The 27,242-nt window shown below is 35.7% G+C and overlaps 1 protein-coding gene across 2 annotated transcripts in view; it reads right to left on the bottom strand.

The window, feature by feature from the left end:
• Positions 1–27,242, bottom strand: part of CACNA2D1 (calcium voltage-gated channel auxiliary subunit alpha2delta 1) — a 567,237-nt gene that overhangs the window by 26,821 nt on the left and 513,174 nt on the right. The window contains exons 20-25 of one of the 2 annotated variants that reach the window (XM_006155764.3): positions 25,472–25,543; positions 21,119–21,180; positions 14,015–14,091; positions 12,705–12,725; positions 11,958–12,018; positions 5,552–5,649 (exon numbers count right to left, since the gene is read on the bottom strand). In XM_006155764.3, the coding sequence (XP_006155826.1) occupies positions 5,552–5,649; positions 11,958–12,018; positions 12,705–12,725; positions 14,015–14,091; positions 21,119–21,180; positions 25,472–25,543 (391 nt within the window). The remainder of the gene's footprint in view (positions 1–5,551; positions 5,650–11,957; positions 12,019–12,704; positions 12,726–14,014; positions 14,092–21,118; positions 21,181–25,471; positions 25,544–27,242) is intronic. The other variant, XM_006155766.3, reaches the window with a different exon arrangement.

The raw sequence follows: 27,242 nt of genomic DNA, 5'->3' as shown, positions 1-27,242 counted from the left end.
GTTACGTTTTGCTTTCTTGTTACTGTAAGTTAGTATGGTGATTCCAAACCCTCATGGATTTCTACATGTAGTCCTACTGCTTTCTCTGTCATTTCTGTGATAGTTTCATCATTTCATAGATAATTTTAGGTAGGTTATACCTATATATATATAATTTCATATATATGTGCATATAAATATGCAACTATATAATACAAATAAATATATACACGTATAAACATATATATATATATTTTTTTCTCCTATAGGATTGTTAATGCTGAAATTGTCCTGTTAAAAAAATAAGTAGGGACCAGCAGTTAGCGTAATGGCTATGTCGCTGGACTCCCATGTAGTCAACCACGGTTCGTGTCCTGGGCTCGGTGGCTTAAAACTCATGCCGGGTGTGTGTACATGCGTGCCCAAGATCCCGAGAGGAGAATGGAGGAGAAGGGATTGCGGCGTGGCCATCCCCCCTGGGGGTGATTTCTTGCTTTCTGTCTCTCTATCTCTCTCTGTCTGGCAAGTGCACGCGCCCTATAGCAAAAACCTCTCTCAAAAAAAAAAAGTTACTCTCTACTTTCACCTTCATTATTTATAATGAAATGTGAATTGTGATTCTCATCCACCCCAATTATCAGAACTAAAATATTTTGAAACAAATTTGACTTTATGAAAAATATAACATGATGTCTTTTTTTGGGAGAGACAGGCCAGGGATGTAAGTACAGATCAGCACTATTATGACTGGCTTTTGGAATGTACTGGTAGTAAGGAGCACAGGCTGTAGGCTGTCATTTCTGGAGTAACCAAAGACCATGCTTGTCCAAGTTTGAAGGAACAGATGATGAACACCAAAGGTCAATTAATACACTCCTTTTTTTTTTGGAGAGATTTTTGCCATAAGATGCATGCATTCGCAGGAGAGAGACAGAGACAGTGAAAGAGAAAGTGAGAAATCACCTCCCCTCCAGGGGGGATGGCCATACCAACCCCTTCTCCCCCGTTTTCCTCTCAGAATCTTGGGCACACACATACACATGCCCAGCATGATTTTCAAGCTTTCAGGTGCGGAATCTGAACCAGGATTGCCCATGGGAAGTTGTGCAACATAACCACTACGCCATCTACTGGCCCCCAATTAACACACATTTTAAAACAGAAACTGCTTCTTCCCTTGTTCTTGGTTCCACTGCTCTAAGCCCATGAAAATGAAATAACCTACAGATAACTTACAAAACGTCCGATTTATGATCAAGTCTCATTTTATTCAGGTAAGAAGTATATGCTCTTAGTCTCCTGCTAGAAGAGGTGGGAATGGGATAAGCTGAAAACTTTTTTATTGGTTTTGTTTATTTTAACATATCTTTCACCCGGAAATAAAGGATCAATTTCATCCATATTTTAAACTGCATTTCAATTCATTTTAGTAGCTCTCTTTTTTTATTACATTATTTTAAGAAATAAATCAATTAAAAATGGGCCGTTCGTGTAAATGATATATTTTGTTTCTAATCCTTTCATGTAAAACAAATTGGACAATTGCTCTAATTAGTCATATAAACCAAGGTTGCAAGTAATATTATAATTTCATTCTTACTTTCATTATGTTTCATGTCTAAAATATCTAAATATGTTGCCTACAGTTAGTTATATATGATATATAACAGAACGTTAGTAATAACCATTACAATTTCATATGCAACACACATCACCAACATTTAGGAATTGGGGAGCTATAGAGAAGACAACTACTTTATATCATAAATATTTGGTAAGTTAAAAAATTAATTTAAACATTTGGTGAGAATTATAAATTTGCTAATGGATGAAGTACTCTTCCAAAGCAAAATCAAATTTCATTGCACTCTTTTGGAAAAAAAACAAATAGATCACAGATTTTTCAGTAGGGTTTTTGTTTTGTTCTGTTCTTTTTTTTTTTTTTTTTTGCTAGAGGGCATGTGTTCCTTGAGAGAGAAAGGAAGAGGAGGAAGCACCCCATGGAGTGTGGTCACACCACAAACCCTTCTCCTCCATCTCTCACTGCCCTAGGGATTTTGGGTACACACATATCTGGCATGTTTTTCAAGCTGCAAGGTCCAAGTTCAAACCACATGTTGGCCATGTAAGATCTGTCTGCCTTAACCAGTAGGCCTTGCAGCTGGCCCTAGATCACAGATTTTAATCACTAATACTGACCTTTAAAGTTAATTTTAATTTTATTTGACAGCATAAGATAAATGTCTGAGAAAAATGTATAATACATAATATTGTCACAGGAAAATAATAATGGTTTTATAGGATCTTTTCTATGGTTATATAATATCATGCTTATGTAAACACTTCAAATATTTCCTGCTATTATGGGCAAAGAAGGTACCTTAAATGTTGATATAAAATGAATTAAGAGATTGAAGTACAGATAACAATAGGACTATACTGAAAGGCTTTTATTCGAACATATTTATAACTTCCTAGGAAATAGAGATGGTAAAAAAAAAGAATTCCAATTTCTTTCTTTTTAAAAATAATATTTATTTTTATTTTATTCATCAATATTATCATTATTTTTAAGTTTGCTATATGGAACATGTGTTCACCAGAGAGAGACATATATATATAATATATATATATAGAGAGAGAGGGGGGGGAGAGAGAGAGAGAGAGAGAGAAAGAGAAAGAGAAAGAGAAAGAGAGAGAGAGAGAGAGCAAGGCACCAGGTTCATGATTTGAACCATGGTTGGCCATATGGGAGTCAAGCGCCCTAACCATTCATGCCATCTGCTGGCCCCATGATCCCAATTTTTATGGTGTTCTGAAGATTACATATTAATCTAAGGCAAATATTTATGATAAATTCATCTTTGCAAAAATGATGACATTGGTATCCAATTAAAGAATATTTGACAATCTTATCGCCTATTGTGTAGAATTAAGAAATAAATAGTGGGAACCAGCAGTTAGCGTAATGGCTATGTCGCTGGACTCCCACGTAGTCGACCGCGGTTCGCATCCCGGACCCGGTGGCTTAAAAAACTCATGCCGGGCGCGTGTGCGTGTGTGCCCAAGATCCCGAGAGGAGAATGGAGGAGAAGGGATTGCGGCGTGACCATCCCCCCTGGGGGGTGATTTCTCGCTTTCTGTCTCTACGTCTCTCTCTGTCTGTCTGGCGAGCGCATGCGCCCTACAGTGAAAATCTCTCCAAAAAAATAAATAAATAAATAAATAGTGACATGAAAGCGCATTTAGATCACTTTGGCTCAGCGTGAGCTTGATGGAAAATTGTAGAATCATCATGCTCAACCATGACTAATGCAGCACTCAGGAAGCCATCACAGGTGTTCAGAGAGCTCTTGGAAGCCACTTGTTAATTTTGCTGAAATGGAAGCCTTAGAAAAGGACTTCTTCTCATAGGCAATACATTTAAATTTAAGAGACAGTTTTAAGAAAAAAGTTGTTCAATTCTGATAACTGTACTTTGGATAACCCTTCCTGATGGAGTTTTTTTTTTTTTTCTATAGGGCATGTGCGCTCACCAGAGAGACAGAGAACGAGAAATCACCCCCAGTTGGGAGATGGCCATGCCACAATCCCTTCTCCTCCACTCTCCCCTCAGGATCTTGGGCATGCATACACATATGCTCAGTATAATTTTCAAGCCTCAGATCTGGGACTTGAACTGCTTTTGGCCATGTAGGAGTCCAGCAACATAACCATTATGCAATCTGCTGTTCTCAAAAAATGTTAAAAACAAACAAACAAACAAAAAACCAAAAAACAGAGAGGAAAAAGAGGAAACAGAAACAAAGTGAAAGAAAGTAAAAAGAAGAGGAGAAAGAACAAATTAGTCAATTATGTGTACTTGTTCTGCTTATTAAATTTACTAAGGTGTGGCCACCAGGTGGCATAGTGGTTAAGGGTGCTGGACTCCCACATGGCCAACCATGATTTGAGTCCTGGACCTGGTGACTTGCTTTCTGTCTCTCTCTCTCTCTCTCTCATTCTGTCCCTCTCTGGTCAAATTAAAATAAGTAAATAAATAAAGTTAAATAAAATAATTCTTAAAATTTGCTAAGGTAAATTTTGCCATTCATTTGGCTTTCCTCTCTTTCCAATTTTCATTTTATGTGTTCTTATCAAAGTATTTTTTTTTAAATGAAAGAGAGAAGAAACAGAGAGGCATTGATCAGTATTTTTGACAGGGTCTTGCCATGCGCGATCTCCTGCCCTAGCCGTCCAGTGAGCTAGGACCATAGATATGTTCAACCATGTCTAGCCTGTTTGGTTGGGTCAGGGACCAGATCCAGGCCTCCCAAGTAGCTCCAGTGTTTCAAGTGGTGGTGATATCAGTGCAAACCCATGGCTGGGCCCTGATAGCAATTTTATAATACATACTTGCTTTATCAAGTTTAGATTTTTAAATATTTTTAAAAATCAGGGATTGATAATCTATATCAAATCTTGGTACATATGATCCAAATTTATCTGAGATCTGTAATCTCTATGAAATCTTGGTACATATGATCCAAATTTATCTGAAAGACAAAAATAATGGCTAAAAGCTAATTACTAAAATTTCCATCTATTCCAACTTATTTTACTTCATAAAATGGGAAATTACCAAAACATGTTATAAGATAAAAAGTTAGGGGACAGCAGATGGCGTGGTAGTTACATTGCTGGACTCCCACATGGCTGACCTTGGTTCAAGTCCTGGACCCAAGGGCTTGAAAATCGTACCAAGTGTGTGGGCATATGTGCCCAAGATCCCGGGAGGAGAATGAGGGAGAGGCGATCACTGCTTGGCCATCCCCTGTAGGAGGTGATTTCTCACTTTCTCTTTCACCATTTATGTCATTCTCCCCTCCTCACCAATTCAAACGAAGATCTGTCCACTTTAGATATAACCACACTGAAGCAATTTGGGGAAATGAATGTATATTTTACATGATGGGTTGTCTGGAGTTTTTCTATCAATAAACTCATTGAAAGTTAAAAGAAATTCCCACCACAGCTCTCAGCAAGCACACGTGCCCTAAGGCAAAAACCTTTCTCTCTCTCACACACATAAACACAAAAAAAGATACAAAGTTAACTCTGATGGAATGGAATATCAAGAAGAAAGAAAGTCATTAACTAATATCTAAATTTATACTTTGTTTTTTATTCTATCCATTTAAAAACACATTATGTAATTAGAGGATATAAATTAATTCATTAAAATGTGTTGTGTGTTTTCCTCTATTTAGCAGCAGTAATATAAAAAAATTTTCAAAAGGTCATTCAATATTAAATTTTCTAAATTTGAGGTGTGTAAAGGTGTATATACTCTGTTTACATTTAACCATTTGTAAGTATTTATCATGGGTTGAAAATGTATTTAATAATAAATGGCATTTTTAATATATATAATTAAGGATCACATTTTCCGTTATAACCCATATGGTTAAATGAATAAACCAGCATACCAACATACTGATAGAATTATCATATCACATAATAATTCAAACCAAGATCTGTCCACTTTAGATATAACCACACTGAAGCAATTTGGGAAATTAATTATACTTACATGATGGGTTGTTTGGAGTTTTTCTATCAATAAACTCATTGAAATTTAAAAGAAATTCAGTGTTATTATCCGATATTTTAAGGTCATTGCAGTAATCTCTGGAAAAAAAATAGGATATTAGGACTAAAAAAAACTTTACAGGGCAATCAAATATAGTAAAAAAATTTTTTTTAAAAAGTAGGTGGATGACTTTGTACGCTATTGAACGTCTTGTCACCTCCATTTCCATCATAGAAGAGTATTTTGCCAGTAAGCAGTGAGGATTACACATAATGTACATTACACACTACTCCCTAGACAATACTTGCTCAAGAATTTAGTTTTGTCATACTAATTATACTATTGTTCTTATATATTGAAGAGCTGCAATTTGCATATAGAAATTAAAACAAATTTTAACATTTATTTGTCAAAATATCAATAACTCCATTACATTTTATAAGAAATCACTATAGGAAATATATTAGTGAAAAAAGTGGCATTATTTTAAATATTTGCATGTATCTTTAATTCTTAATATTAGGTTGTCAGGAGAGTCTTTTTTTTGTATTTCTATGCAAAAATGTGTCATGACTTTCTCAACAACCCAATATACGACAAATACGCATCCTCATTGAATAAGTTGCAAGATGTTCTTTTGGTAATTGAAGAAAATATTTTCTCATAGAGATAGGCAGCTGAAAAGATAATTGTTTTAATAGTCTTTCATATATCATAACTATTTTTAAAAATAATTATTTATTTAATTTTATTTATTCATTTTCATTTATTTTAACTTGACTGGAGAGAGAGACACACAAACAGAGAGAGAGAGAGAGAGAGAGAGAGTGAGAAAGTAGGACACCAGGTCCAGGACTCAAACCATGGTCAGCCATGTGGCAGTATCCAGCGCCTTAATCACCACGCCACCTACTGGTCCCCTATCATGGCTATTTTTTAATAACATGCCCCAAACTCAATTATTTGTAACTTGGAATTAGTTATTTGTAATATGGAATTTGAAATAATATCAATAAACTCTTATATTATTTTACATAAAAAACACTATGCTCTATTTTGTAATTTGAGTGAATCTTTTAGGATTCCATGATTTTGTAACATCATACATTTGTTATTTATAAAATATGAATAGCGCAGAACTTCTCAATGATAATACATTTCATTCCACAATGTTGGAAAATGGCATGTGCTGATATCACCACTGACATCACAGCTGAGTCTGTAAGTATCGGGAAGCTGTCATGCTCATGGCAATGTATACCACTTCCCAATTTTCTCATTTTTGTTTGAAAGTCCAGATTTGATCAATGGCAACAAGTACCTTTATTTGTTTTCTTCAAAGAAAGGGCTCATTTGATTCATTTGAGAAAATGTCCACCAAAACCCAAATCTGAATAGCCCTAGTTCATCTGTCATTTATTCTTTTAAATAAAATATTTTATGAAAAAAAAATGCCTAGTTCAGTAATGTGAATAATCACACAGTGCCCTTTGTTTTCCTTTTCTTTCCAAATATTTTATTTTTATTCATTTATTTATTTTTAGATTTTTGCCTTAGGGCATGTGCACTCCTTGAAGAGGGACAGAGAGACAGGGCAAGTGAGAAATCACTCTCCACCCAGGGGGGTTGGCCATGCCACAATCTGCCTTTATAGTTTTCTCCTGGGAACTTGGCCATGCATACACAAGCTCTGCATTTTGTTCAAGCTACCAGGTCCAGGGCTTGAATCTCAGAGCTAGCCATGTGGGATCCAGCACCTTAACCATCACACCACCCTTTTTTTAATTTCAAACAAGCAGGCTGTCTTCTCCTCTAACTCTACATCCTAAGGCCTCAGCCTCCAAAGTAGTTGGGATTATGGGCATGTGGCACCATGCCTGACTCCTGCTTTTCTTTGATAACCAAGTTAGTCTAGGATGCAATAGCACTTCCCGTTTTATCACACAGAATATTACAAGACATGCATTCAAGGGGAGAGCTTTAATAAAATGACTAATTCTTGCTTCAATCAGGTACCATAAAGTGTAACTGGCTTCAGACCAGCAGGTGCTACAGAGGTTAATGTGCTGGATTCCCATGTAGCTTACTGTGGTTCGAGTCCTGGACCCGGCAGCTTGAAGATCACACCAGGTGCATGTGGGTGTGTGACTAAAATACTGGGTGTGACCCTCACTCCTGGGGATAGTGGACGAGTTCTTACTTTCCCTGCCTCTGTCTCTTTCTTATGAGTTCACATGCCCTATGCCCTAAAAAGAAGGGAAGAAAAAAAAAAAGGCACCTGTCTTTCTTTTCTCCTCATGTGGGTGCCGACCAGTGAAGATTACCATGGCTACCAGTAAACTTTAGTGCCACTGCCTTCATTCATGCTAAGGTGCTAAGGGACCAGCCTGCTCACCATTGTTTGTGCACTGTTAGCACGAATGTCAACACAAAGAAAAATATAAACAACATTTAATATTGTTAATAAATGTTAATAAAATCAGAGCTTTGATGGCCTGGTGGTGGTATGGTAGTTTAGCACAACGCATAAGGAAAAGTTGCCTGTTCATATCCAGGGACCACTCTGAGCACAAGGTGCATGTGTGTGCCTTTGACCTGGAGCTGGCTCAGAGACCGCTCTGAGCACAATGTGCATGTGTGTGCCTTTGACCTGGAGCTGGCTGAAGCTGGGGGTGGATTGCCGTATCAGTACCACATCAGGTGCTATGTCTCCCCTTCTCTCTTACACAAGTAATAAATAAATAAACTTTGACAAAAACAAAAAGAAAATAGCTTTAACCATGTTGATCATCTGAAACGGGTTCTGCAAACCTTAGTTTAAGAACTGCAGTCATAAATGTTTGGAAATTCAGAATATCAACAGGCAACATAAATACAAGAAGCTTGCAATTGAAATAACTAGGGTAACAGAAACAAAAGATTGAACAATCAACAATTCAAGACAAAACACGATTAAATAGTATTTTCAGTTGCAAAGATATAACCTAAACACAAAGCTCCAGAGTAGTGAGGAATACATGCCAGACTTTGAAAACAAAATAAAACCTGCTTGGTTCATGAAAAAAATGTAACTTAGTGGTAAGGTTTAGAAGGTTAGCATGATTTATGGTCATTTAGTTGTTGACAGAGTTAAATTTGACTTTTTCCCACAATGCAATGATATTTTAGAAGTAAGACTAGCCTGGCAGTCAAAAGATAAATATACAAATTATGATCTAGAACTAGAAGCTGACAGCAAAGTTTTAAAAGGACTAAATAAAAGATTGCAAATAACTAATAAAAAAACTACTTCTTAGAATACCATTTTAAAAGTATTTCAAAAATCATCTGCTTGTTGGGACCAGCAGTTAGCGTAATGGCTATGTCGCTGGACTCCCACATAGTTGACCGCAGTTTGAGTCCTGGACCCGGTGGCTTAAACTCACGCCGGGCGCGTGTGCATGCATGCCCAAGATCCTGAGAGAAAAATGGAGGAGAAGGGATTGTGGTGTGGCCATTCCCCCTGCGGGGTGATTTCTCGCTTTCTACCTCTCTGTCTCTTTTTGTCTGTCTGGCGAGCGCACGTGCCCTATAGCAAAAAAACCATAAACACATGCACTCGGCATGATTTTCAAGCTGCTGGGCCCAGTACTCAAACCACAGCTGGTCAAGTGAGAGTTCAGTTCCTTAACCACCACACCACCTGCTGGCCCCAGGTATTTAACATGTTAAAGGCTGAGATACAAAGATGTAGAAAGATTTTCCTAAAATAATCTAACTAGCAAGCAAATGGTCAGGCCCTAAGGAGAAGCCAAGTCATCAGATCCCTAGTTACTGTATTTTAACCACACAAAGTGCTTTGACTTTCATTTTGGAAACTTTAATCGCACAAAATTCCAAGCCAAAACAACATTTACCTCTACCAATAAGAGACTTTGAATGTCGTGACCAATCAGTTTAGATGTCATGTTGTTTGTTATTCTTGCTGGCTGGGTTGTGTTTGATTTTTAAAGGAATCTAAAGATATTATTTCCCTTCTGATGTTTAGTAATGGCAAAAGTTATAAAAATGTCAAAGTAACCAGTAGAAGAGTTGTTGACTAAGGATAGGAAAAGAAGTAAAACTAATTTAAACAATGGAAGTGTGAGAAAATGCCAAATGCTGTATGAATGGTATTTCTCCAATATTAAGAATGATTCAGAGAGGGACCAGCTGATGGCTGGTAATGGTTATGTCACTGGACTCCTGCATGGCCAACCATAGTTTGAGTCCTAGATGCAGTGGCCTGAAACTCACTCTGGGCCTATGTGCTTATTGCCCAAAATCCTAGGAGGAGAATGGAAGAGATGGGATTGTGGTGTGGCCATCCCCCCTGGGGGGTGATTTCTCACTTTCTGTATTTCTGTCTCTCTCTGTCTCTCTGGTGAGCAGATGTGCCCTATAGCAAAAATCTCTCTCTCCCTCTAAAAAACAGAATGATTCAGAGATAACAACAGAAACTCACACACCATGTAGAGCCTGACTAAAGTGTATGAGACATGCATCTGTAGCTAGACAAACAATATCAATGTTGTTTACTAGGCAGTCTAAGGACTTTTCACCACCAGTCTGGGACTTGAAAATTTAAGATAATTGGGCCAACAGGTTGTGTGGTGGTTAAGGCTCTGGATCCCACATAGCCAACTATGCATTTTGAGTCCTGGACTCAGCATCTTGAAAAATATGTCAGGTGTTTATGTGTACATGTCCAAAATCCTGAGAAGAGAATGAAGCAGAGGGGATTGCAGTGTGGCCATCTGGCCATCTACCCTGGGGGGTAATTCCTCACTTTCCTTCTCCCTCTGTTTCTCTTCAGTGAGCACATGACTCTTATGGTAAAAACCTAAAGAGAGAGAGAGAGAGAGAGAGAGAGAGAGAGAGAGAGAGAGAGAGAGAAAGGAAAGGAAAGGAAAGGAAAGGAAAGGAAAGGAAAGGAAAGGAAAGGAAAGGAAAGGAAAGGAAAGGAAAGGAAAGGAAAGGAAAGGAAAGGAAAGGAAAGGAAAGGAAAGGAAAGGAAAGGAAAATTAAGAAGATCAACCACCATCTCTTACAGGGATGTCTAAAGACAGGTGGCATGGAAGTAACTGGTGTTATCAAAACTGCTAAGTGAAGATCAACCACCATTTCTTACGGGGATGTCTAAAGACACCTTCTCATGGCAGCAGGTGGCAAGGAAGTAACTGGTGTTATCAAAACTGCTAAGTTCTTCCAGAATAAATGAGAAGACCTTGCTGATACACTTTCTGTATGGCATGGTTTTTTTAACAAAAATCAGTTTCATACAAGTTGATGATTAGCTTACTTATTTTAGGAAAAGAATTCCTTAGAGAAAGCGAGGAAGCAAGGTAGAGAAATGTGTGATGACTTTGGATGAACAGAAAGGAATCTCAGTCTGCTGAAAACAAAATTTGCTGAAAAATAGAGGTAGGAATAAAAGATGTACATTAGGGATATATATTATATATAATGGGGAGCATATGACAGATAAATAAAATTTGATAGAAGAAAATATAATGTTCTAAAAAATTATCTGAGACAAGCTCACTATAAATGCTGCATTAGAAAGTTGTAAGAGAGTATTAAAATAAACAGTTATAAGATTAAAACATACTTGGTGTGTATATAAAAGTACACATAAATGCTTCTACTGCTCTATGCATGTTTAAATTAGGCTTTCTGGAAAGTCATGATGTATTTTCTAGTATTCTGTGCAAAAATGTGTTATGACTTTTTCTACAACTCAATCTGTATGCATGCATATGATATATATACACACACATATAGAATACTTTTGTGCATGTGTATTTGTACTCACAAGTAAAAATACATTATTCTCTGATACCGATAAAAGTACTATTAGTTCCACAAAAGCCAAACCTATGCCTATCTCATTCACCACCGTATCCCCAAGTCAGCACATTGTTTAGCACATAGTAATTGCTTAGTAAATATCTGAAATAAATAAATAAGATTTTATTTCAGTGTGTGTATGTGTGTGTTTAACTAATTGCCAGAGAGTGCATGAGCTCAACAGAGAGCCAGGAAGACAGAGAGCGAGAGGAGTTTTGAGAAGGTACCCCACAAAGGGGCATGGTAATGCTGCAATCCCTTCTCCATTTCTCCATCGTGCTGGGATTGAGCACATCTGCCCAGTGTGTTTCCTAGCCATGGAGGTTTGGATTTGAACTGTGGTCAGTCACGTGAAATCCAGCTCCCTTAACCACTAGGTTACGAGGCAGGCTCTTATTTTAAAGTAATTGTTCCCTTTGACTTAATATTTGGCATAGAATTAAGCCAGAGCAGTCTTAACTTCAGTGCAGAACTGTTGTTAAAAGCCTGCTCATCCATACAAGTTATAAAAGAAGAAGGAAAAAAAAAAAAAACCAACCTTGGAGCTAGGAATGTATAACCAGATTCTTCAAAATTCTCTGGCTTCAGGGTTTCTGAATCTGCAAAGGTAATATTACAGTATTAGATAAGCTATTCAGAGTATACACCTTGAGATTCTATGAGAATAAGAAGGCATTAGAAAGATTACCCAATAAGAAAAATTAAAAATAGACTACTTACACCCTAAAATTGAAATACATCAATAATGCTTTCCAATATAATAATTATCATAACATGGATTAACTTCGTAATATGAATTACAACAGTTATATCAGAGAAAATGCTATGTCTACAATTTTCTCATTTATTAATCCTACCATAACAAAGTATCTCTAAAAATGAGATTAATGTTAATGTTATCTCAGAGGTATTTTATTTAAAATATCAATATAAAAAGTTTGCCAATGGTATGATAAAGAAAGTGATTTTAACAAGCTCATTAATGCCTTTAGTGAATTAATAACATTCCCATATTAGATACAATTTAGTTAAGTGGAAGGATAAAAAAAAATAAAAAAAAACAAGTTTTTAAGTCTCAGAAAAAAAACTTGACTGTGAAACAGGTTGCATATAAAAATACATGCATATTCTTTCCCCATTTTTTTGCTGCTAAGGTTTGAGTGATCATGAAGGAAAATCTAGCAAATGAGAAGCACAGAGGATAATATCCAATAGGAATGGAAATATCAGTGGAAATGTCAAATGTTCTAAACAGAAAGAAATTGAGCAACAAGAAAATACTTGCCCTTCAGTTTGCCCTTTTTTGCTGTGAAAATCCATCAGAAAGAGAAAGCAGGGAAACAAAAAAAAAAGAGGGTAAAGCAAAAGGGGTCACAAACAATATTTTATTCAATGACTTTGTTGAATAAAAATATTGTGCATAGATCAAAGGTTCATTTATGTACAGCTGTAGTCTGGAAAAAAAGATACATATTTTTGAAGAATGGAAAGCATGTCCTATCCATTATTACTAGATTACCCTCTCTGTACTGTGATTATTTCAAGGGTCTGTTTTGCAAAGTGATTAATGCAGGTGCAATACCAATGACGTCAGCCTCTAAACAAAAGCATTTACCTGTCATCAGACTCACTAGTTACACCCTTACCTATCAAGTGAAGAACTAGCTCATGCAGAATTGCTGGTTGTTAAAAGACCATCATATCTATCTATCAAGTAAAAGTGGAAATATAAATATATAATATATCAGAATGCACTTTGAGCACCAGGCATGCAGAGAGCAAAAATGAAGTGACAGAAATGAAAGACGCTATAGTTGACTTTCTGGTCGATGTAAAAGATACATATTTTTGTTTTTTAATTCCTCCTAACAGGATACTTTTAGGTGGTTAATAATTGACTGATATCAAAGGATATGATGGTCATTTACTTTACTACAAGTATTCACCCAAAACAAAATAAAGATTAACAATGACTTGAATTATGCACTAGTATTAATAATGACTTCACATTCCAAATGATGCTTTAAAAAATAAACTAATCCATGTGTGTTACTGAGACATTAATTTGGGTTATGAGAAGAGAGTTAATTGCCAAACCAAAGCCAAAGACCATTTGCAACGTGATTTATTCAAACAAAGGAGAAGATGTTGATGTAAAGCACAGTAGTATGCTGGCCAAATGCATGAAAAGAAAAGAAGAAAGGAAAGGTAAGAAAAGGAAAAGCTTTACTAGCACAGCGCCATGAGTAGAGACTATGTTGATAACTAGCATATGCAACATTTCCTCCCAGCTAGCAGACCCTTCAAACGACAGCAACAGAGGACATAGCACTGCAATGATTCTAGGAGCGCACATAGCAAGGCAGGGGAGGGGGTGGGGACTGCCAGTGAGACTGGAGTACCTGCTCATATTCTAGCCATGTAGAATATTTCTTGTTCCTTGCATGTTTGGAATGGGTTAGAATCATTGCTGTAGATTTGGTAAGAACACCTTCTAAAATGTAAAGCCTTAGGCATTCCAAAATCTAGACGTATTTAAATATCTGATCCTAGGTGATAACAAATAGACCCTGAAGTAGCTTTCACAGTACTTACATCTGGCCTGAGTTATTGTCTCTTCTATTTTGGCTTTTATATAGTAAAAACTGTAGGTTGGTAATACCAAGGCCAAACTGCAATAGAAACAAGAGAAGCATAAACACAAACAAACAAAAATGAAACATAACTTAAAAAAAAAAAAAAAGACACATTAAGTTCTTGGGAAAATCCAAAGATCTTCCTCATGGGTAGGAGAAGACATATTACTTTAACAAGAAAATCTATCCAGCAAGTAGAGTACTTGTTTCAGTCTCGGTGTCCATTGTCACCCAGTCCTCTACAGCGGAAGGAATCAGAACATAAGGAAAATGACCTCCTAAAATGTACTCATAAATTAGCTGAGGAAGGAACGTCATAGGTCCCTCCTATATTTCAAAAGTGACATTGAAACACCCAGAATTTTTACAAAATTAGAACACTAGAGGTCTGTTTAAATAAAGTAAATGTATCATGCCAATTGGATATTCCCCATTTAATCTAATTTTTATATATATATATATCAATGCTTTCCATCACACAAACACTATTAAAAATACAAATAGAAGAATTATCATTGTTACTTTGCAATATCTAAAGTCATCTGTATACTTTTTTTTTTAGATGTTAAATACCTACTCTGTTTTAAAGACCTTGGGCACATTCCCCACTGTCTGCTGGTGAGCAAAGTTAGATTTTATTATGGCACTAATAGAGATCATCTACTCATTTCACTGGTTCTTACCCAATAGCACAACTAAGGCACAATGTTTATTTCAAGTTCATTTATTGTGGATATGCCATATCATTTGGTAGATTATTACAGATACGACATAATATAGGTCTTGAGTTCAGTAGTTTACAGGAACTCTTACGGCAGCTGTCCAAGCTGAAAGAGAGCTCCAGAGAAAACATTAGGCCAAATTCAGAATATTTTAAGACGTAAAAAATGTCAGACAAGGTGGTCATCAAAACGTGTCTTAATAATTGTTCAAAATAAAGAGCTGCCAGGCGTGTGACCTACTCATTTTGAAATTGCCAATTAATAAAACACATGATGTTTAAGAGCTGTTAAAAGGTGTCAGAATATTACACAGATGGTAATAACGCAATCACATTTGTGTAATTCTTCTACTCTCACACTAATGCATATGTATAGGACATAACTATCCCAAATCCACATCTGCAGTTGTGAATAATCTTTACTATGCTTTGAATCTAAAAGGAAACTTATGAGGTATGGGTGCCGAAAAAGAAAAAGAAAGAAAAAGAGGGTATGTCTAAGATGCCTAGTGCAACAACTTTCAGAAAGAAATGCTTGATTATTATGACCAACTGAGTCATTCACATTCACGTTGAATAGTTATCCCAAATTTTAGTAATGTACAAGAAAAGGCTTATGTTTCTAGACTTTTGAGTAAGTCTTGGCATTTACACATCTTTAAGTCATTCAAGCTTTATACCTCCCCATCTTTGGAGATAAATTTCTAAACTATAATCTCATTATATATTGTTTATGGATAATACAGGATAGGATAAAATATAAAATTTCAGATTTTTATATGAACATAAATGTTAAAAGCTCACTCTATGAAAAAGATAAAAATCAAGGATTTATTTGCTACAATTTAATGATGCAGTAAAGACAGCAAAATGAGTGGATGCTTGTTGCCTCCAATTCCCAAATCTTTCTCCATCATTAAGTAATTCACAGACTTTCCCTTTGGGAAAGGTCAAGGAAATAAAATGTTACATAGATTTTGAAAGTTTCTACATTCATTTTTATAGGTAACTTCTTTTAAGTGGAAGCAGAAATTAAAATTAAAATAAGCAATGTAATCAGTCTGAAAGCAAGATGACCTTTCATGACTCACTTGCCATTTATAAAATGTAGCACAGAATTACAGAGCATTCGAAGATTGTCTCCTACCAATTCCTCTCAAGGGAAATCAAGACACTTTTACTGCGCCATCAGCATTTATTGCTAAGAGAAACTTCTAATTAAAACCGATAACATTATATCATGCAACTGCTATGGTATCACTCTATAAGCCTGGGCTGCATCTCATCTAGCATAAAAAAATAGTGTGGAAGCCCATGAGAAACACATCAGACATTTTTAAACTGGCATGTCAAGTATACATTTTATTGGCCTGCAAGAATTAGGTTGTTCTTAATAGCTAGAATCCATTCTATAGAAAAATAGTTACTCTTAATTTAATGATTTCCATTGCAAGCAGTTATTTCTCCAACAGATAAGCCACATAAGATCTTAAGCAACCTTCTGAGTGAATGGTGCTATCCTACACGATGCTCGTGGTCTCTCTCCATATAAAACCAATAGACCAAGACTGCTCTATTTCCTCCCATAGATTAAACTTTAATAAAGCAAGTGCTCACCAGATGGATGGTAGAGATCATGCCATGTTTTTGTGACTCGCATAAACACCATGAAATGGACTATAACACAATCATTTATCGTTGTAAAACTAAACTCTTCATTACAAAAAGAGAAAATATTTAAATGGATAATTGATTACTATATTTCAAAATATAGTATTAGGTTAGATCAAGACTTAAGGAAATATACATTAGGAGGTAATAGTTGATAATTCATTTATTAAAACGAAACATATTTTTTGCTTCCAAATTAGAAGAGATTTTTGTTCTAAAATGCTATTTGTGAGTTTATTTGTACAGAGATGCAGAAAAGTACTTAAAATGGAGGTAGGTTTATTTTGTTTTGTCTTTTGCTTTTAAAGACAAGTTTCACCATGTCTGATCCTCGGTCTCGCAGCTGGAGATACAGGTGTGCAGCATCATGCCCAGCTCTTGGAAGTAGGTTTAATCTGGCCCGAAGTTAGAGACTGGGAAGGGAATATGTGAGGAATATTATGCAAAAAAAGGGAATTGGAGGGGTTTTTTTGGAGAACACTGATATATAGCAATGGGAACAGTAGATATGACAGGGCAGACATGTTGGGTTGGAAATGTATGATACGAGTATCTGGCTTGGAAGTCCAAAACTTAACTTGTATGAAAATAGGAAGAGACTAAGATTTTGTGAATAAGGAGTAACGTCAAACTAGAAACTTGAGAGAATATCAATCTGCTCATACTGTATACTATCAGAAGATGTCTGAGGAAATGAGGTTGCGTGTGAAGGCTGTTTGTGAGAGAATTATGAGCACATTCCAGCAGGGCATAATGAGTCAGTAAAGTACCTCACAGTGTCCTTATAATTCTGGTAGGACAAACCATCATTGCTAACTTATTGCCTGGGCCAAAATGACCCAACGTTTCTAACTTGGAATTTGTTCAGGTAAGCAATAAAGGCATAGAACACATTCCCACATACAGTGCACTCAATACTTTTATCATGAAGTTATCAATTAAAATAGGGCTGTCAGATTCTTCTCTCTTCATCCCTTTTGATAGACTTATCCAAAAGTTGAAAGATGGCAATAATAAAGGAAGAGAGAGGAAGAAGACTAGCTTCTGCATGTACCTTAAGAGTGTGTCTGTATACAAATGCCTATATAGAAAGTAGAGGTAGGAATCAATAGATGAAAATAAGTAAAATAATAAATAGAGTCATTCTAGTGTGTTTTATTAAGTCTAAAAGTGTGTCAGAAACTGAAGAAAGACTAGCATGTAGAGAATAATGACATTGATATATATGTTCTTCTCTATTTAGTCTATATGCTATTTCAGGAACACAAAGACAGTTGCTGTGATGAAAACACTGGAGTGCTACAGAACTCTTCTGTACACGAGGCTCCTTCAAAAGGTGATGTGTATATTCTGGGGAATTGCTTTGGTTTTATTGAGGAAGAAAGAGTTGAATCCATAATAGCCTAATTAATTAGGTTACATATTAATATCTCATTACAGAGACTGCCATATTTGACTGTTATAATAAAACCTTTGGACACTATTATATGAATTTGACAAGATGAGACAGAGTGAAAATTCTTCCATTCAGAAAACGTTTGTATAGTGCTTACTATGTTCCCCTGTCCTGTGAGCTGACAATTCAAATGTAAATGAAGCAGCAATAGTTCTGCCCTCCTAAAACTTACTAGTGAGAGAAGACAAATGGTATCCAGTATAAATGAAATTTCTGTATATATGCTTTATATATCTGTGTGTGCATATAACATCAAATGGCTATAAGTGGGACCAGCAGTTAGCGTAATGGCTATGTTGCTGGACTCCCATGTAGTCGACCACAGTTCGCGTCCCAGATCCGGTGGCTTAAAACTCACACCGGTCGCGTGTGTGTGCATGCCCAAGATCCCAAGAGGAGAACAGAGGAGAAGGGATTGTGGTGTGGCCATCCCCCCTGGGGGGTGATTTCTCGCTTTCTGTCTCTGTCTCTCTCTGTTTGTCTGGTGAGCACACGCGCCCTATAGTGAAAACCTCTCAAAAAAAAAAATTGGCTATGAGTTGCAGAATATAAATTGTGGAGATGATGAAGTTGAGGAAGGATATAGGAAGTATGATGGGGCACTTTATATTTTAAATAGGATTGTTAGAGAAGGCCTTTTTGAGGAGAGTAAAAAGTAAGTGAATATGTGAAGAACATGAAAGAATAAGCATACGGATATCTGGGAGAAGTTATCCCCCAAAAAGCAATTTCAGATACAATGGCCCTGGGGCAGAGGGTACCAGTGTGTATAATGAGTAACAATGAAGATAGTGTGAAATAACTAGAGGCTGTTCAGTAGAGAATCTGGGGGACCAGCAGTTAGCGTAATGGCTATGTCACTGGACTCCCATGTAGTTGACCATGGTTTGCGTCCCAGACCCGGCAGCTTAAAACTCACACTGGGCGCGTGTGCGTACGTGCCCAAGATCCTGAGAGGAGAATGGAGGAGAAGGGATTGCGCCATAGCCATACCCCCGGGAGGTGATTTCTAGCTTTCTGTCTGTCTCTCTCCATCTGGCGAGTGCACATGCCCTATAGCAAAAAATCTCTTCAGAAAGAAAAAAAGAAAAAAAAAGTAGAGAATCTGGGAGATAAATTCAATGAGCTGCTGATAAGTGAGGTCAGGCAATTTAGGCTGCTTATGGCCATGACAGACTTTGGCTTCTATATTAAATAAGAGCAAATTATTGCAAATTATTGTTGTGAGTAAAGAAATGAAATGCTCTAACTTAAGTGTTAAGATTATTCCTGTTATTATGTTGGGACTAAAGATAGAAAACGGAAATACAGATGCAAAGAGTTATATACTATGATGGTAGGAGTTCTCTCTGAACACTTCTACTTTTTTTCTGTGAAATGCAAAGTAAAGATATCCTAAAAGTAAATAGATGAGAAAGTGTTACTAGAGAAATGATCAAAAGCCATATACAAGCATTCTAAATTTACTCATTTATTGAGCTCTCTAGGCACCATGAAGGCCTACTCGAGATTAGCAGCCACAAATTTTAGGTAATATATTCATAGGTGAGTACTTTGCTTTAGCCACCTTTACCACCAGGAATACAGTGTGATGTTAATAATCATTTGACTTTAATTGGGATTGGCATTTTGCCAAACTGGTGTTTGCTAAACTTGAGTATGATGAAGGGAGTGGATGGTATGTGCAAGAAAGCAAAGAGAAGATACGAGGAATTTGCATTAAATAAGGAAGGGCTCAAGGGCATAAAAATGACATGGCAAAGAAAGATACAAGAAATCAATGGATTTTTTTGTCTTGGTGCAATGAATTTTTTGTCTTGGTGCAATGGATTTTTTGTCTTGGTGGAGTCAAAGGATTGTTGGGGTTGGGTTACTAACAGGAAGAAATGACAAGTTAGAAGGTGGTAGTCTTGAGTTCTGGATGAACACATCTCAAATTAAAATGATGAAGGAGCTGCAGACCCGACATTATAAGAGCTAATGAATATGACTTTGAGAGTTGGTTGCTCAGGTAGGGGATGTCAGGAAAATTAGAGAAGAGGAAGCTAAATACCAGGTATTAGAGAAGTTCATCCAGGCCAATGGTCTGACATAGATCATTTGCAAAATATTACCAGTCCATGACCAGTAAAATACAGACCTCAATGGTCTGACCTAGATTATTTGCAAACTATTACCAGTCCATGACCAGTAAAATACAGACATTGATAAAGCATTAAAAAAAATACAGTTTGACAGACTAATTTTATGTCTATGGGGTATAGTAACAAAAAATTTAAACTCGAGTTTTTATCACCTTCCAAATTTATTTTAGTAAATAATTTTTATATTACTTTACACCAGTGTACTATGTCACAATTATTTGAGGGACAATGGTCTACGTAAACGTAGGACAGTGAACAATGAGCTAGAAGCTGAAATCTTACAGGAATGAGAAAATGACTGTTCAAAAGAAGGAAGGAGGATAGTGTGGTGTGCTCGATGAGAATCAAAATCATGGTGCTTTGTGAAGGAAGAAGAGAGAATGAGTAGCATTATCTCAGAACTGGTATCATGATGTGGGAAGTATGACCACAAAGAAAGTGTGAGCTCAGAAGAGAGTTAGGACAGGAAAGTAAAAGAAGTGTTCAAAAGGGGTTGATGAATAAAGGATTTCTAAGAGATTACAGGATACTAGGCTGTCCGATTTTTCAAGGCCCAGCCAATGGAAAGGGTCAGGATATTACAGAACGGCCACTGTGTAGGTGTGAACTGTATCAACTTAGCATTTTATATTAATACTACAATGATGAATACGTTTAATTTTTAGGTTAACTTGCAACAAAAATATAGCCATAAATAATATAAATTAAATGACAAAAGAGAAATAGAAGAAGCAATTACTACGAATTAGTACAGAGGTTTTCTCAACATTTATTATTCCATATGAAAATATACAAAATACCACATATATTCATAACACATAGGTTTTCATTTCTAAATTTGATATTGTTAACTTCTTTCTATCTTTACCATTATGAAAATCAGATTCCATAATGTTAATACATTTTAATGTGGGAACAGTAACTTTTCCATTGAAAAATATATTGAAGACAGCTTTTTAAAATACAAAGACTTAATATTCACCTGCTGGATAAAATGCTTACTGAAAACTGGAGGAAGACACTGAAATGAACACTCTTTTACATAATATAACCACGAAGATAATTAATTACCTGTAATCTGTGCCATTGACAGGAGTCCATGTGTATGTCCTGTTTCCTTTGTCAATATATCTCTAGAAAATAGTTTGACATGATTATCATCACCTTATATTTTGTATCATTTATATGAAGAGTTTAAGAGCTTATCAGTACAATACAAAATCTTAATAATATATGTCAAATTATTATCCTCAAAATGTTGAAAAACTATTTCCTGAAAAAAATTTTAAATGAAACAGGACTATGAACTATTACATAAGGCTCATATATTTTCATACTAGGATATGTCTAAGAGTAATTGGTAATATGAAGTTGGTACAGTCAGTATGTCTAGATACAACTCTACAATCAGCACATAACTGTTGTTATTAAGCCATATTATAGTATTAATACAGAATCACAAGAGGCTAATTACTAAGTGCCACTGAAAGTTTGGGACCAGCAGTTGGCATAATGGCTATGTCACTGGACTCCCATGTAGTCGACCACAGTTTGAGTCCTGAACCCAGTGGCTTAAACTCAAGCAGGGCCCTTGTGGGCATGCCCAAAATCCTGAGAGGAGAAGGGATTGCGGCGTGGCCATCCCCCTGGGAGGAGATTTCTCGCTTTCTGTCTCTCTGAATCTCTCTGTCCTTCTGGCAGGCACACGTGCCCTATAGCAAAAACCTCTCCCCACTCCAAAAAAAAAAAAGTTAAGGAAACACCTAAATCCACTAGAGAAAGTACAGAACTATATAACTTCATAGATATGTAATTTTACATAAGTAGCTATTGAACAATAGTAAAGACATACTCATTTTTTTTCATTAAGTATAGCAATAACACACATATAACTTTTAATTTGTTAAGTTAGCTCCAGCTTCATCATCCTTGCCAAAATAATAACATTTACTGAAGTGTTGTTTGCTGTTAGGCACCTTACTGTCTTTATCTCATGTAATCAAACCCCTGAGTAATTACTTTTATTTACCACAATTTATTGATGAAGCAATAAATCTTAATGATGAGGTAAGGTATAGAAATTAGCAAGATGAAGCAGAATGTATGATGCCAATCCATTTTTATAAAACATACACAATGTTGCTTCTATACCACAAACATCCCTATCATTGAATGTGTCTGTGTGTGTGTGTGGGGGGGGGGTTCTTAGGAGATGGATGGGGAGAATGAACAAGAATGAGGAGGAGGTTTTTGGACTGATAAAATTCCTAAAAGAATAGAGAAAATAATGTTCATATATTTTACTATGTGTAAAAATCTATGTTAAACTGATGATGTTCAGCAAGTAATGAAAAATAGTATCAAAAATAGTACCACATTGGGGCCAGAAAGTGGTAATGGTTAAGGTGTTGACCATAGCTGACCACAGTTTGAATCCTGGATCTGGTGGCTTGAAAATCTGGTGGCATGTATGTGCATGACCAAAATAGAAAGAAAAGAATGGAAGAGAAGGGATCGCAGCATGGCCATCCCTCCTACGGAGTGGTTTTTCATATTCCCTCTCACTGTCTTTCTTTCTGTCTGTCTGTCTGTCTCTCTCTGGTGAGCACATTTGCCCTTTTGCAAAAACCTAAAAAAAAGTTAAAAGGGGCCAGCAGGTGGTATAGTGGTTAAGGGAACTGGACTCCCACATGGCCGACTGTGGTTTGAGTCCCAGACCTAGCAGCTTGCTTTCTCACTTTGCCTCTCTCTCTGTCTCTGTCTCTGCCTCTTTCTGGTCAAATTAAAAAAATAAGAATAATAACAAAAATTTTAAAAAAGATGATCAAATTAGGGAAATAAAATACAAAATGTTATTCTCTGTCAGCAGCAGAAATGACCATAATCTTGTTCAGTATTTAATTTACAGTAAAGCAATCCAATAGACAAAGCCAAGCATGGTTAGTATTTATTTTTTAGTCAATAATTTTTTTTCCAACTGCTTATTCAGTTTGAAAATATTCTCAAATAAGCTTTTCAACAAAATTGTTATAGGAGTATATACATTCAGCTTGAGCATTTTCAGCAAATTCCTGCATAAAATAGTGTAAATGCATTCTGGTTTTAGCCCAAGCAAATAGTTATAAACAAAGAACTATTGATGGGGTATGTGTAATAAACTATTTTTCAAATTCCTACAAATCATATTCAGTTGGTCATAAATTTAAGCAGATGGGCTTCTTTAATTATATTTTAAACTTAATTCAATGCTAACATTAGTATCCATAAAACTGACAGTATAATAAATGAGGATTTGCGTATGTGCATAAATATGATTATGTATTAATTTAATTTCTTATTTATTTTATATAATCACTTTTCCAGATACCTGGATACTTGAAAGACATGACTATGAAGAAAATGCTTATAAATGAATTTGAGACCGGTTTTGCTAAACAAATATTCAATAGTCAGATGTGAAGACAGCTCTGTGCAACATATGATATGTGGGGAATTTATAATTCCTTGTAGGTCATTGGGCCAAACACACTGTGAGATGTGCTAACATTGGAGTTTTCTATATCATAGACATGGAAAACATTATAAAGAAAGATTGTATGATTATCTACAACAAAAATCGTACACATCACAATAAATATCTGACCTCACCCTATAGAAGTCAACTAGTTTGGGTAAAGTAAGCCAAATAACACTGTAGTTTGAAAGTTAGTATTGTGGGAACAGCAGTTAGTGTAGTGGCTATGTTGTTGGACTCCCATATAGTCGACTGCAGTTTGAGTCCCGGACCTGGTGACTTAAACTCACGCTGGGTGTGTGTGCGTGCGTGACCAAGATCCCGAGAGAAGGGATTGTGGTGTGGCCATCCCCCCTGGGGGGTGATTTCTTGCTTTCTGTCTCTCTGTCTTTGTCTTTCTGGTGAGCGCATGCACCCTATAGCAAAAACCTCTCTTAAAAAAAACAAACAAACAAAAAAATGAAAGTTAATATCATATTTTAAATATTTCTGCCATGCCCCATACATAGAGCTAAATAGATGTATATTTCACGTATCTTAAAATTGAAATATGTATGGACAGTGTTGTCATTTGACCTTTCTATGAAGTAAGCAGTGAGTATTGATAAAAAATTGAATCCATTCAGAATAAATTATAAGCTTTTTTGACATGAAAACACTAACATCCACAGAAATCTCTAAGGGAGAGCAACATAGTAACCAAATTTTAGTGGCTATATCCATTTAAAATGGCATGCTCAAGAGAAAATAAAAACTAAAAATTTTAAAATAGAAAACCAGTCTATGTATTTAAAAACATTTATTGGCCAAAAATTTACAGTAAAATTAAGAAGAAAAAAAAATTATAACCTGAGAGTTAATAGAAAAAATTTTCTTTGCAAGCAGAGAAAAGAATGTGCAGGTCAAAGAGTTTTGTGAGAGTAACAGAAACTGGCAGAAGTTGTAGAATGGTTTAAGTTGAAAAAGTTGGTAGACCTTTTAAATGGTTAACATCTTTTCCCTAGGAAGTAAGGGCTGAAAAACATAGCTAAAGTCTAAGTAGAGTTAAAATTCAACAATGATTGAAATTTAGATGTTCCTCCCCTTGTGTCCTCCTAATAGGCATTTATAATAATATTAAAATGAGAAAAGATGTGAGCTAAGGAACGGTCATATTTAGATCCTACATCCATCTTAGAGAAAGATCTGCTGAGGAATTTAGAGAAAGGATAAAACTATGAGGGAAAGGATGTGTTATATATATAAAAGCTTAAATTAAATTTCCAGGCTTAAAATATTTCCATCTTATATAGTTTTCAAATAATCAAATATATAAATGTATTTACTCCACATTGGACTGAAGATGGGATGAAATATGTCTCATACATTAAAAAGGTCATACATGTCAGCATTTAAGTTTATTTTATAAATCAGTGATTTACAGGGTACATACATGGTTTAATTTCAGATTTAAATGTAGAGCAAATACACAGTATATCAATAGTAAAAAGAAAATGAATCAAGCCAGAAACAAATAACTAAAAATATTTCTTTTTATTAAAGACAAAATTAATATATGGAAATCAATAATTAAAACATCTATATGTTCAATAATATAAAATACATAGCTATTAAATACTAACTCAAATTTGACATAGTCTAAAGCAATTTGGCACAAAATTATATCATGTTTTCTATTTCTATAAGGAATAAAACATACAAACAAAAAAATTAATTTTAATTTTTAATTTTTATTATTCTTCAATTTGATGAGAGAGAGAGAGAGAATGAGAATGTAAGCCACCAGGTCTGGGACTTGAACCTTGGTGTCATGTGGAAATCCAACACCTTAACCACCACACTACCTGCTGGCCCCTTAATTTCTCTTAATACACATTTTTCTTTAAGAATAAGTCTGAGATAATTCTTACCTCATCTTGAGATTTAACCAGAGTTCTGAATGTTTTTTCTCCACTTTCTCCATCTATCATTTTATTTCGAATCTAAGGGAAAAACGAAACAAGACTTATTCCAGGAACCAAACTTACCTACCAAAGTGTGATTTTTAAAATATTAGTTCTTCAAGGTTTTTATCTTATTTAAAACACATGAAATAAAAATAGCAAGCTATTTTTACCAGTAGTTATAGTTGTTGTCTGGAAATTTTTTGAAAGAGTTATCACATTATAGCCATTTTATTTCAAAATAATGAAAACACATTGTTCACTAGTTTTTGAAACACAATGAATAAGAAAGCAGTCAATTACCTTATATACTGGCCATATTTAAGTAAAAATGTTATTGAGAAATAGAAATGTATATGTATGTGCAGAATTAGTATACAGTATGAAATATTTCAAATTATCAGTTTTGTGAGAAAAAGATTTTTAAAGAACACTTTACACTTTTTAATTTTTATCTGTCATAGCTGGCAGCACAAAAATATCTAAATAAGGGACAAAGGAAATGATAAAAAATCTACTTGGATTTAATGTAACACAGTTTAGTCACTTTAGGAAGACTTTTCCAAATCCTTTTAAAGGATTATTTTAAATAAGCAAGTTCATATTTATTCTCAAAATACTGTCCACTGAAATTCTGAGAATTTTAAGTTATTTTTAATTTTATGTAACTTAACTAGAAATTTACATTAGGTATTTGGTAACTTTAGATGGACTAGTAAATGAGCTTCGTATGATAAAAGAAATAATTTGAATTTGAAGACTATGTGACTATTCTAATTTATTTAAAATATTTGTGATCTGAAGTGAGAAATACATAACAGGTCCTAATGAAAGCTTTGTTTCCATTTTTAGGATCTCAAAAGAAGGCCATGAATCAGGCCCTTTGCTAAGCTCTTTTTTTTTTTTTTTTTTTTTTTTTTGAGAGATTTTCACTGTAGGGCGCGTGCGCTCGCCAGACAGACAGAGACAGACAGAGAGACAGAAAGCGAGAAATCACCCCCAGGGGGGATGGTCACGCCGCAATCCCTTCTCCTCCATTCTCCTCTCGGGATCTTGGGCACGCACACACACGCGCCTGGCGTGAGTTTTAAGCCACCGGGTCCGGGACACGAACCGCGGTCGACTATGTGGGAGTCCAGCGACATAGCCATTACGCTAACTGCTGGTTCCCAGCTAAGCTCTTTTTGTAAAGTATTTCATTCAATCACTATACTAATTGATTTAGGGGGAAACTGAGGCTTAGAAGGTTCAGTAAGATCCATGGAGAGTTAAGACACCAACCTCCTCGCTATTACTTTACCCTAATTTATGTTGTCAACCACTAATTACCTAAAACACTCCAGCAGTATGCCATAGTCTAAAGCAATTAGAAAAAAAAAATTAAATGCTATTATTTAAAAATGAAGTCAATGTATGAAATGTGTAAATCAAGTACAAACAAAAATGCACTGTAACAATTATTCAAGAAATGGTAACCCTTTAATAAATAATAGAAGGAGTTAATCTATTTAGTAGAAATCTGAAAAATCTGTGCTCAGAGTTCAAGAGACTGGTTCAGCCACTTATTATTTCAGTAACTAGACAAACGATTTGACCTTTCAGTATTTAAATGCATCGTTAGTACAACAGACATTAGAACATCACACCAGGGGACGTCGCGGGCCCTTCCGGGCTCTGCGTGTCCCCCCGGGCCCCCTGCCAAGCCGGCGGCGGAAGGCGGGTCGGGCGCCAAGGCTGC

This window comes from Tupaia chinensis, unplaced genomic scaffold (assembly GCF_000334495.1).
Source record: "Tupaia chinensis unplaced genomic scaffold, TupChi_1.0 Scaffold000466_1, whole genome shotgun sequence".
Classification (NCBI taxonomy): Eukaryota; Metazoa; Chordata; class Mammalia; order Scandentia; family Tupaiidae; genus Tupaia; species Tupaia belangeri.
This window is presented reverse-complemented; position numbering and strand designations above follow the sequence as displayed.